The 12,999-nt window shown below is 40.7% G+C and overlaps 1 protein-coding gene across 3 annotated transcripts in view; it reads left to right on the plus strand.

Moving 5' to 3' along the window:
• LGR4 (leucine rich repeat containing G protein-coupled receptor 4) overlaps window positions 1–7,879 on the plus strand; it is an 81,528-nt gene extending 73,649 nt beyond the window's left edge. For all 3 annotated transcript variants that reach the window (XM_055814019.1, XM_055814021.1, XM_055814020.1), the window contains exons 16-18: window positions 665–786; window positions 1,469–1,543; window positions 4,611–7,879. In XM_055814019.1, coding sequence (XP_055669994.1) covers window positions 665–786; window positions 1,469–1,543; window positions 4,611–5,887 — 1,474 coding nt within the window. In that variant the 3' untranslated portion in view covers window positions 5,888–7,879. The remainder of the gene's footprint in view (window positions 1–664; window positions 787–1,468; window positions 1,544–4,610) is intronic.
• The last annotated feature ends 5,120 nt before the right edge of the window (window positions 7,880–12,999 follow it).

Genomic DNA, 12,999 nt, shown 5'->3' on the forward strand with positions numbered 1-12,999 from the left:
TTTACAAGAACAGAATTCGGGAACAATACTGCAGATAGTTGATACTGTAGTCTTGAGTCAGAAAAAATTAGCTTCTGGTCTGCTATTATCTCATTGTTTATGTGGACTTCTTAAAACTCTGTATGCAGCTGTAATACTTCTCTACCAGGATTAACAGTGTGTACCATTTCTGTCGAACACACACAAAAAAATAGCAAAAAAACCACCACCCCAAACCCAAACCAAAACATCTTATTTTGGGGCCACAAAATGAAGATTGAGGAGGAAAGAAGTAATTTTTAACACTCTGGTTATCTGGGGATTAACTTTCTTACAAAACAGTTACTCTTTAATTTGCCTTAGTAGTTTTCAGTTTAACCACAGATCAGAATTTGGTTTGTGTATGGAGTAGAAAGAGTAGGAAAGAGAGCTAAACATCACAGAATTTTCATTGTACTCCTTGCAGCAGACAAGAATTGGGTGCATCATCTATCCTTTATCTCACTGCAAAAGTTCATCAGAAATGGTTACAACTGATCCAATTTGAAATAGGCTTTTGTTAGCGACTGTGACAAAAACAAGGTTCAGTTTTAGCACTGGAATGCACCACTTAAATATTTATAATAGACGGTAGTCTTAACGTTGCTTACAGTGGGTAGCACTCTTTGTTCTGCCTGTATTGCAGGTCACTCTCAGTACCATATGCTTACCAGTGCTGTGCGTTTTGGGGTTGCGATTCCTATTTAAACTCTAATGCTGAAGATTCCAGTCACCAAGATCAAGGTGCCTCGATGGATCGTGAGAAGGGTAAGTGCCTCGTTGTGGTAAACCGGCAGTATTATTCTGGGCCAGACTAGACCAAATAACACGGTGCATGTTGGTTTTGGATAAGGAAACTGGGAAAATGTAAATCTTCATTGGGATACAAAAGCTGTCTCTGAAAGTGATTAGCACAGTTGCTTACAGAATGGCAGTGCCGTGTTCCTCCTAAATCGGTGAAATGGACTTATCCTGACAGTGTCAGATGTGCCTGTTTTTAAAAATAAAAGTAATAAAAAAAAAAATCCATTTTTTAAAAAGTTCTAAACTGCCGGTATTTTTTCTGCCAGAGCAGAAAATATTTTATGGTTCTCAGTATTCCGACTTTCCTGTTCAGAAAGAGCTTGTCCTTCCACACTCTGCTTCAGGGCCCATAGATCTTTCCCCGGTGATGAAGGATGTTGCTGCATTGTTATAAAGCATCATGAGTAGCTGGGACAGGCAGCGCTAACTCAAACCGCTGCAGCAATTTTTCTGCACAAGGCATTCAACCTTACGTGGCAAACCAGACAGCTCCACTCATTAAAGGCTTGAATGCTGGTGAAGTGTTAGGCCTTTGATCCTTCACAGGGCTACTTCGATCCTAGGCAGCTTCACTTCACTGCATTTCACTGGTTGTTTTTTCCCCCTTCCTACAACTGACCTGTTTTTCATTTTTGCTTGGATACAGCCGATGCAGATGCTCTGAGAAATGAGGAAAATGAGGAACTGGGACAGACTATTATTCACTGTACACCAGCAACAGGTAAATTTTATAATGTCCTTTAGTCACACTGTGAACTTCAGGCATGGTGTTATGCAAATAGCTGTCTGCAGAATTACATCTTTCATTCCTCGTAGTCATTCTGTACACAGAAGATTAAATTCTACAATGCTTGGGTGAAACTTCATTTGATTTCAGTGTTGATTTGGATGAGCAGTCACAAAGATTTGGCTCTGCTTTAGACACGTAGCCCTGTATTGGAGAACTACGCTAGGAGAAAAACAGAAGTTTGTTTCTGTAAGCAGAACAATCGAGACTGTAATGCTTGTATTTAGATCCTGCTGTCTTTAATGTACTGCCCCCTAATTCTGCGCTACTCCTGCCAAAGCAATGTCTGCGGAGCAGACTGTACAAATGCTCATCTGTTGCAGCGAGAAGTCAGCCTGTGGTTTAAAAGCTTAACTCAAACTGCTCTCATTGGTGGTTTGAACTAAGCTTGATGTCTCTGCAGGAGAGAGGATGAGGAACGCTCACGTGATGTGTTCCCCAGCCCTCCTACAGCCGCATTAACTGACAGCAGAAGGCTGTTACAAGTAGCTGGAACACGCAGTAGCATCGTAAACTGCTGCAGATATTTGTGTGATGAGTAGTCTTACTGGCACACCAGAACTACTCCAATTCAGGCTTGAACAGTCCAGGAGTGTTGAAAGTCTTTGATCTTGCAAACGAATACTTGCATTCTAGGCAGCTTCGGTGCTGCCCTTCTGCTTTTCTTCCTCAAACTGAAAATTTCCACACACAGATCCACGCAGCTCCTAAAGCACTTGCTGTGGTGCCTCTGACTTCCTTGCCTTTGCCATGGGCTCTCCAGAGGATTCCTTCTACATGTCTCGTACCCTCCTGTCTGCATAAACAGGAACACGTAGATGGGGGGAACAGCACGCTTCCAGTGAAGTTACTTTTGGATGAGCAAAGGCTTTCCAAGTCTTGTTTCATTCCCTTCTCCTAAAGGGGTATTTTATATCCATTATGGAAATCTGTTTGTTTTTCATCTTTTGGGCTAGCTCTAGTCTTAGTATACAGAACATCACAAGGATTTCTTGATCACGGCCAAAAAAAAAAATGGTGGTCAGAAAGTCAAATATATTATTAATGTAACTGTACGTGACCTGAGAATTAATTTGACCGGTGCTGCTTATTTACTTTTGATCTCCTGATCACAGACTGAGAATTCGGGTAGTGTGTTACATGGGTTAAATCTTGAAAGCCTTTAGCACTCTCTTTTTGCCCATGCCAGAGATGCTGCAGCTCTAAAAGCAAGGAAGAGCTTGTTTTACAAGTTCACCATTTGCCTTGTTTTTCACCAGTCCCTCCCATACTAACAGCTTGTTTTCTGTGCCGTGCTGTCGTCTGGTCATAAGTAGGACACTCCACCCACCGTGTAAGGTCTGAATCATTGCTCATCTCGTAGATCCACTTTCTGCTTTGCCTAATGGCAGGAATGGATCGCTGAACGGTGGCACTCCAGTGGCATAGCACTGAAAGCCGTGTAATTCACGCTTCTGAGCATGGATTTCCCCCGGTGGGCTGGGAATATTAGCTTTTAACTTGAAGGATAGGTAGACTTTGGGAGAAAGACAGGAAAGTGTGGTGGGTTTTATCTGTCTAAGGATATCACGCTGTATAGGTACTAGAAAACAGAGTACAGGCTGGTTTTGGATGTGCAGCATAGACATTTTAAAATTTCCGAAGTAGGAAGTTGTTTCTATTTCATGTAGATTGAGATTAGTAGGTATTGTTGCATCACAGGAATGTACTGTAAAAATAATTACTGTGGTGAGGATGTTGTACTTGGGAATACCTGGGGGGGAAAAAAAAAAAGAAAAAAAAAAGAAAAAAAAAAAAATGATTTTCCTGCTGAATTGACTGCTTGATAATCCAGTTAACACCATTAGTTCTTGCCCAGGAACGAAGCTTGCTCTCTTTAAAGAAACAAAAAGATTCTTTTTTGACTTGTCAGTTCAGTAATTTCTGGAAGTTGCCTTAGGCCTTGGGAGATCCTTGCACTGGCGTTTAACAGTTGTGCGCAGCTGCCGTTGCAGCCCGCGTTAGGGCTGGCTTGTACTGCCCGTTCCCCTGCCTCAAGGGAGGGCACGAGCGGGGCTGGACGCGGTGTGGAAGCTCCAGCCCGAGGTGGGGGCCCAGGCTGGCGTCCTGCTGCTCTGCCCTCGGCCCCCGGAGTGCCTGGTCACAGGGAGGGATCCCCAGCTGCTGCGCTTCGGACAATTAGCAATGCCTAATGGGGATGTAGGAGAGGTTAAACTCTTCTAATTGTTACTTAAAATCGGTAGGATTTCCCTATGGAATAAATACCAATTAGAAGGATTAGAAGGGTAAGCAGTAGCAGTGACCTTTTTTCCTTATCTCACCTGATATCATTTTGCTTGTTGGACTGTTTTTATGATTTGAGTATTTTTAAGTGGCAAAAGAAGAAAAAGAATAGTTTTCCCTATACGACTTTCCAAGCTCATGGTGCCTTTCGGTGACGAGGCTGTGGGAGAGGGGTTGCACTGAATTCCTGTCTGTGTTAAAGCTGATTAAATTGAACTTGTGGGCTGGTTTACAGACTTTTCTTGTGTCCAAAAGTTACTCCAGAGGGCACGTTTGTGAATACTTTTTTGAGAGAATATGTTACTTCTAAAAAATTCTTTCCCCTTACAAGTTGGTTGTGAACATTTGCTTTGATTTTGTTACCAGCTTTTTTAATGAAGTATGAAATCTAAGGAAAATAAAAAAGTATTCAGGTGGCACTAATAAAAGCTATTTTGAGTAGCTGAAAGGTAATTAAGTTTGTTTAGCTAGTTTGTTTATACGAAGTATTCTCAAGTGACCATTCATTGCAGTAATTATTATTTCAAGCATAATTAATTAGTAAATAGTTTCAGCAGAATCGTTTACTTTAGCTGACCTATTCAGCAATTCAGCTGTGTACTCTATTCATGAATTAATGAGGAGTGCTCTTGTAATACCTTTTGAAAATCTTGCTTATTAAGGCATGATTTTTTCCTAAATTGGTTGTCTTTCTGTTTGTTTGGTTTTTTTCTTCTAGGTGCTTTTAAGCCTTGTGAATATTTATTGGGGAGCTGGATGATTCGACTTACTGTCTGGTTTATTTTTTTGGTTGCTTTGTTCTTCAACCTGCTTGTGATGTTAACGATATTTGCATCCTGTACTCCATTGCCATCAGCCAAACTGTTCATAGGCCTGATATCTGTCTCTAACTTATTTATGGGAGTCTATACTGGTATTTTAACTTTCTTGGATGCTGTCTCTTGGGGAAGATTTGCTGAATTTGGCATATGGTGGGAGACTGGCAGTGGCTGCAGAGTTGCTGGGTTTCTTGCAGTCTTTTCATCAGAAAGTGCCATTTTTTTCCTGATGTTGGCAGCTGTTGAACGGAGCTTCTCTGCGAAGGAGATCATGAAAAAGGGGAAAAGCAATCACCAAAAACAATTTCAGATTGCGGCAGTTTTTGCTTTCCTGTGTGCTGTGGTAGCAGGATGCTTACCACTTTTTTACAAAGCGGAGTACTCGGCGTCACCCCTTTGCTTGCCCTTCCCCACTGGAGAAACGCCTTCGTTAGGTTTCACAGTAACTTTAGTGCTCCTGAATTCATTAGCATTTTTGCTAATGGCTATTATCTACACGAAACTGTATTGCAACTTGGAAAAAGAGGACCTCTCCGAAAACTCACAGTCCAGCATGATTAAGCATGTCGCTTGGTTAATCTTCACGAACTGCATCTTTTTCTGCCCCGTTGCATTCTTCTCATTTGCACCGTTGATCACTGCGATTTCTATCAGCCCTGAAATCATGAAGTCTGTTACTTTGATATTTTTCCCATTACCTGCTTGCCTGAATCCTGTGCTGTACGTATTCTTCAACCCAAAGTTCAAGGAAGACTGGAAGTTGCTCAGGCGCCACCTGACCAGGAAGAACGGAGCGGTAGCGATTGCTGTCAACGCTCAAGGGGGCTGCGTGACGCAGGATTTTTACTACGACTGTGGCGTCTACACCCACTTGCAGGGTAACATCACCGTGTGCGAATGTTGCGAATCGCTCCTTTTATCCAAGCCCATGCCCTGTAAACATTTAATAAAGTCACACAGCTGCCCGGCGCTGGCGGTGGTGCCTTGCCAACGGCCGGATGGCTACTGGTTGGACTGCGGCACCCAGTCTGCCCACTCCGACTATGCGGATGAGGACGACTCCTTTGTGTCGGACAGCTCAGACCAAGTGCAGGCCTGTGGCCGTGCCTGTTTCTACCAAAGCCGAGGGTTCCCTTTGGTGCGTTACGCCTACAACATACCAAGAATTAAAGACTGAAAAAGGCATTTTGCCATCAGCTGTTCTGGCATAGAGGTACAAGGCTTGGTGTGCTGGTGCCTGTGTTGACCTTTTGAGCAGGAAGCACTTTTGTAATCATCGTTTAGTGTCGTTTGTAAAGAAGGGAAGCGGGCAGTAACTTCTTGAGCCATACATTTTAAAAATAAATAAATAAATTGATTGCCCTGACTGTAAATAATTGGTAAACCAGATTTGTTACCCTATGTTTTTACTCTTTCCACGCAACAGTGGTTTCTTTTATACAGTTTTGGTTTTTTACCTAGTGGTGTGTTTCCGTGTTGTACTCCAGTTGTACTTTGCTTCTGCTGTTGGCGAGGTAAGTTCTGTTGGTTTTTGGCTTTTTTTTTTTCTTTTTCTGCCAAAGCACAATATAAAGGACAGCTGTTTAATATTAAAGAAATTATTTTTAAATGTGACTTTTCTATAATTAAGCTAAAAACCCCTCTCTTGCTAGCTTTGTATAGTGTATTCACCATTGAATCTCAGGATGAATTTTACTGCAGGGCCAAAAAAGGGATTAATTCTCCCATACGTAACTGTGACAGCAATATAGGAATATCATGTTTGTTTTGTATTTCAAGCCAACGTTCAATTTTTTAAAGTTTTTGTTACAGTAAAGCACTTGTAATCCACAATACCTGTAGACTTATGAAATGATAATATTGACAGCTGTCAGGAATAAGAGGGTTGAACACATTTTTCCAGTGATGATGTGTTACTTCAGGTGAACCACAGCAACTTTCTTCAGTATTACGCAGTTTGGTCACACTATCGGAAGGAATATCAATGTGTTGGGGGTGTGAGCAGTGCTGTCAGTGTGTAGGGCTTGTGTCTTTGCAGAAAGACTGGCTAATACCCTGCAGCCTGTTGAATGTTACACCGCCCCAATAACAGCTATGAATAGACTGACATTTTAGCAAATGGAGGGAAAAGAGAAAGCAATCTTGCAATAAAGAAAAGCGTTTTTCCAATTATTTTACTGAGAGTGAAGTACACTGTGCAAAGTCACTGATTCTCATGTAAATCAGTGTAACGATTTTAAACCATTCGAGTCCTGAGACCCAAATGTTCTAAGTACAATCAGTGATCTGCTTATCTATATTTAGTTTGAAATCTGATCGATACGAAGTTAGGAATGCATGATTAAGTAATTATGTATGTTTCTTGAACAATACGCTAAATCAAGAGCAAATCCACTGCCATCCCAGTTACTCTGGAGACATTCTCGGTAGGATTTAAAGGTAGATTGCTGTTTTGAGAATTAAACTGTATATACTGTTCATACAATGAATTTTTATCTTTGTATTGTAAATTATTTGATAGAACACATGATGGGAAATGTGGCTTCAGTTCATTTTGTTAATTAAAGCTACCTCCTAAACAATAGTGGCTGCCAGTAGCAGAATGTTTTAAATGTGGTTTATATACTTTTTTGCATTGTAAATAGACATGGTTGTATATTGTCACTGTAATAAAAACAGAATCCTTGTATATCAAAATCATGTAGTTTGTACAAAGTATGGGAGGATTATTTACTGTATGCTGTTAATTTTGTAAGCCAAAATACTCGTATGTAAAAACAAAAGAGAAGAAAACCAACCCAGAGTTGTTAATTCTTATATTTACACTCATTAATATTACATCTGCAATTAGCATGGAATGTTACACTGAAAGCAAATAAAGGGCACGTGACTATTGATTGTTATTTATCTCTGTTTTTCAAAAGTTGAGGCTGAGAACAGTACACATCTAAAATTACTGAGCATGAATAATGTGTCATCTGCTCTCTGCTACACGAGGTGAGATTTTTGGGAAAGAATTGCTCGGAGAATAAGGAAGTTGCCAATTTACAGGTGGATTTATGATCTCGGACTAATGCTGACTCTTGGCATGCAAAAGGTTAAAACTTTCAGAGAAGTGTTTGCCCTCATACAAAACAATCTCTTTAATAAAGACGTTATATGTACTGTGTTTGAGTTGAAATGTTTTTAGTATGGCTTGGAAAATCATACGGATTATTATTGTGGTTTTGATACTATTGCTGTGCTGAGAGTTATGGTTGGGTTTTTTTGTTGTTTTGTTGTTGTTTTTTTTTTTAAGCCTTAATTTTGTAACAGTCCCAGTCTATTCCACAGTCCTTCTGTTGGCCCACCAGTCGCAGGTAACGAGAATATGTCTAACAAGAACGCTTCTCAAAAAGGACAGTACATGTCAGCTACTCTTCCATAATCTGTAGGGAAGGAAATCCAGCCATCAAGCTTCCAGAAAGCCCGTTGTATTTTCAAACAATGTTCTCGAGTATGGATTTATTTCTCCTTCTGTTGTACAAATGAGTCTTTGCTGAAATGCTATTAAAATGGTTAGATGTGATCCATCTGGAGTTCTAGTATTTCACTGTACATCATGATGTTTTTGGACTTACGGTTATGCTAACGGTTAACTTTCGATGCAGTCAGCCCAGTGTCTTCCAACACGTGCGGGTTTTATCTGCTGGTGGAGTGGAAGAATACAGGCAGTAGCTACTCAAACCAACTTGTCAAGAAACAGTGCTGCAAACCCTGCCTGTCTCAGCATCGCCATGTGCCTGACACCTCTGGACGGTGAAGTAAGGAGAACCCAGAGAAATCCAGCCACCAGGTACTTAGTGCCTCCTTTGTTGTGTCTGCTGGGCAAGCTGATCTCGGTACCAGGGTGTAACGTGATGTTCAGATGTTCACAGCTGAGTGGGAAAGCCCCTCCTGGGAACTCGCTCCCTCTCCCCCGACTCCAAAAGCAGGGTCAGATAGATGGGGCCGAATTGCCTTAAAGCTGTGCTGTGTTAGTAGGGGGTGTGTGTGTGTGATTTTTTCCGTTACCTCTATACAAGTGGCTTTCTGCGCTGTCACCCAGGCAGTCTCCTTCTCAACTAGGCAAAGCTTCCCAAGGTCACCAAGGTCAGTTGGGAGACTGAAACCTCACCAGCTACACCCTTCTGGGGTGTCCATGGGAAATACATCCTCTGATTTTTCTAGAGCCTAAAGCTAGCTGAAACTGTTCTTACAGTGACAATGTCACGTACCTTGCTTCCAGACCCTTCTGAACAACTGTTGTACTGAGCTCCAATGCTGGATTTAGCAGGAAAAGAACTCGATGTTGACTTGATTTAAAGGAAAATTTGGGGCAACAGGAGCGTTGCTGGGTTTTTTCCTTCTGTTGATGAGAAGCAGCTTGCTGCAGGGCGACAGAGTCACAAACAAAATTGCCCAGGTTGTTACTAAAGCATTCCCTGCCTTTCCCCCCTATTAAATGTAATTTCTTACAGACAGCTATTAGCCTGCTCTGAGGCGGCGTGCTGGTGAGATCTCTTAATTTGAAATGGCGCCTTTTTATTCTCTTACAAAAGTAATGCGTCTACTTAGCAACTTCTTTCGTCTAGACCCGTTTTGCCCTTTTTCATTTCTTTCCAGTAGAATTTCCTGTGTTTAATCGTAAATTTACTCAGAGATTTCAAAGTTATACAAAGATCCTTTTCTCCAATAATTCTTTCCAGCTTAATTACTGTTTTTAAGCCTTCAGTTTTAATTTACAGGGTAATATTTTTAATTAAAAGCACAATGCAGAGTTCGTTTCATATGTACTCTCAATTTAATAATTTTTAATTACATAGATGCTTTTGATCTTTTACAGCTAGCATAATAAGTTTATTTTTAGCAAGAGATTTTTGTAATATTACTGTGTACATATCGTAGAGTCTGACTGATCCACTCTGAGCACTAGAGTTCAGTTGAAGATGATTGAGTAAGTAAGGAAATGAAATCTGAAGGGGGATAATACATCACGAATTACTGTTTTCTTTACTGTTGTATACTGTAAGAACTTGGAGGGCAAATAGGCACATTTCAGATGTTGTATTTGTGGCAGTACACTACTGTAAAATACCGTTTAGATTTTACTTAAGAAATACTAGTTAATGGTCACTGTGGCATCTGCTATAGGGAAATTATTTAGATTTAAGGGTAACAAAACATGAGGTGTCTCGCTGCTTTCCAGTAACAAAAGCATAACCTGTAAGCATCTTGGAAATTTCAGCCCAAAACTGAGCAGGTAAATTGGTTACTAACTGACGCTGTAAAAGAGAGAAAAGTTTAGTGCAGAAGTGTAAAGTAGCTAAAGAAGCAAAGGCCGTTAAAAAAGCAGGGTGGCTATGATCTCCAACTAATAAAACAACTGAGTCGGAAGCCTGCTATTGATTCAAAAAGATGGGATTTTTATATAAATGTGTTGCACAGAGTTCTTGCACATTTCCCTAAACGAGAGAGAAATTCTCATCTCAGGGCTGCGCTCCCTGAAAGCAGATGGCTCCGTATCTGCAGCCAGCAGAATCCAGACGGGGACTAGCAGTGGGTACAGTGTATGGCAAAGATGAGAATACACCGTACCGGGAAGGCAAACTGAAGCAATCCAAGACCTCTCAGATTTCACAGCCTCTAATCAAGAAATACAAATGCAGGTATAAAAATAGCTAGTAGACAAGTATAGGCAGCGCTCATTCAGCTCTGACACAGGGTGTGAGCCGAGTAGCTTTCTTCCTCGCTTCGGTGGCTGCTGGACCATTTTTCCCCACGCTGGAAAATCTGAAGACTTGGGAAGACTTCTTAAATTTTACTGTATTTGGTTGAAATAGTATTTTTTTTCCCCCAGGTTGCAAGTAAAATTAAGATACACGTTCTTTTCTTCAAGCTTAAGGCATGTTGCCTAAGCCTTAGTTTGTGCCTTAATTTAGTAAGGGTTTTTTCAGCTGGATTGTTTTCATGCTTTTTCTGTGTTTCTGAATGCAAGTGGAGCTAGACATTACATCTGAAAGCAATCTTGCCTGATTCTTTTCATGAAATCTGGCTAGTATTAATCAAGTTGAACTGAGAGGTTTCCTTCTGATGGCTTATATGCTTTTGGAGACCGAGCTGATCAGATTACAGTTTAATTTTCTAAAATTCAACTATTTCATAAAGAAGAGTTGGCAAATGGAAGTATTTCATAGCACTGTCAAGGCAGGGTGGTTAGTGATTCAAGGTGGTTGATTTATGCCTAAATTTAATTCATTCCTATGTTTCCTGTGAAATTGCTTTCTTGACATAATTTTCTATGTAAAATGTTTTTTTTTTAATACTGTTCATGGCAATTAGGGATTACTTGTGAGCAATTTGTCAGGAGCATTTGGATGTTCAGACACGCTGACTGAACAGACAAAGTATAGGTCTGCAAGTATATCGCTCTGTTTACCCTGAATTATCTCCCTGTTGCTAGGTAGCTTCAAGTACTTGCTCCGTAGTTTGTGATGGTGTTGGTTCAGTTTGCACTGAAAGACTGAGTTTTGGTTTTGTCACTTGTTTGGTGAGAAGTTAGGCTGGTTTTTCATAATGGGTAACAACCGTAGGGGTGTGCGTATATATGTACTTATTTGCTATGCTCAGTTCGGTTTGTGGCAACTTTTGTACTTCATTGTGTCAGGTTCATTTTGCCCGTAGACTTCAGCAGCACTGCTGTTTAATTCCTGCGAGGGCAGGTGTTTTTAGAGGCAGTCTTTCCTATTACAGCGCCAAGTTCACAGAATTAAGGTTTTGCTACGAAGCATGTCCTTGTAATGTGCTATTTGTCTGCTTGTCAGCGTGCCCGTAGCCATAGAGTTGTGTACCTGAACATGCAGGATTGTTGTTTCAGTCCTTAGTGTTTTACAAAATTATGTTGTCTGGGCTCTTTTAACTTGCCTGTATTAATTTGGGCACAATGGCTGTGGGGTTGGCTTGACAAGCTAGCAGAGGAGGGTAGAAAGAGAAATAACAATAGTATTATTTTATCTTTCACTTTCCTTCAAAGTTGGATGCTTCTGCCATTCCAGTAATGAAGCCGTAATTCCCCAAAAGGTGAACTGGCTTTTGCCTCCCTCTGTGTAGGAAGTCTTGATGCATAAAATGTGGTACCTTCTCACAATACTAAGGTTTGTTAACATAAGCTATTTAACAAATTCCTGTTCTTGAATTCCCAAAGAATTATCTTATGCTGTATAACAATATAGGGAGGGAAGAAAAGACTCTTAATGTTTGTGTCGTTGCCAAGATTACAGCTGGCTGCTGCCTTGCCTTGACATATCCATTTCGTAGTTTCTGGCCATCCCAGATGAGCAGCTGTGGGGCTTCATCAGAAGTGAGAGATGCCCAATGCAGCAAGCGCCCAAGTTCCTCAAATCACTGAGACAGGATGGGGTTGTGTGTTTCTTTTTTTTTTTTTTTATTTTTTTTCTATCCAAGACTGTTGCTGATCTTCACCATGAGATGGGCTTTAAGGTTGGGGGAGATGTTCAAGCCTTCCTAAGATGTTTTGAAATTACTTTGGTCTGCAGCCTGTTGAAATACTTAAAAGTATTCATGCTGGCCATGACGTGGAGCTTTGCTCACAGAGCTTGTTTAGCCAAGCAGTAAACAACTTCACTTCTTAGCTGCTTGCAGCACATAGGCAAATGTTCATGTAAAATCACCGGCAGTTTGTGTTTAGCAGAGCTGAGGCATTGCATTGTGTACCTTGTATCCTAAGAATTCAGTCAGATTTGAAATTTTCTTGTCTAACTTTAGTCGGTATGAAATTTAGGTTCTCGTGATACTCTGATGTCTCCAATACTCAAATCATCAGCTTCAATTAATTTAACATGTGTGGTTTGTTGTCTGTTAAACGCTAGCTAGGACTACTTGAACCTTTATTTGATGATGATCAGCTCAACAATTGACCACAAGTGGCTAGAGTTATTTTTACATCATGAATATCAATTTGCTGCATAGTGATGCAGTCAATATTGTAGGATTGCTTAGATCAGGGATGCATTCAGGCTTTTTTTTTTTTATTTTTTTTATTTTTCAGCTTGCTGGAAAACCGTTCCAGATGATCAGCTGGTTATCAGCAATAGGGTAACATTTGTTTTTTCTTTACAGGAACCATAGTGGTATTTCTCCCAGCTGCCAAAACTGCAGTTCCCATGAGATGGTAAGCCAAACTAAGAAGCTCCACCACTGGAAGGGGGAAATCACTCACACCTCACCTCTGACTCTCCCTTCCTTCCGCTT

This window comes from Falco peregrinus, chromosome 9 (genome assembly GCF_023634155.1).
Source record: "Falco peregrinus isolate bFalPer1 chromosome 9, bFalPer1.pri, whole genome shotgun sequence".
NCBI lineage: Eukaryota > Metazoa > Chordata > Aves > Falconiformes > Falconidae > Falco > Falco peregrinus.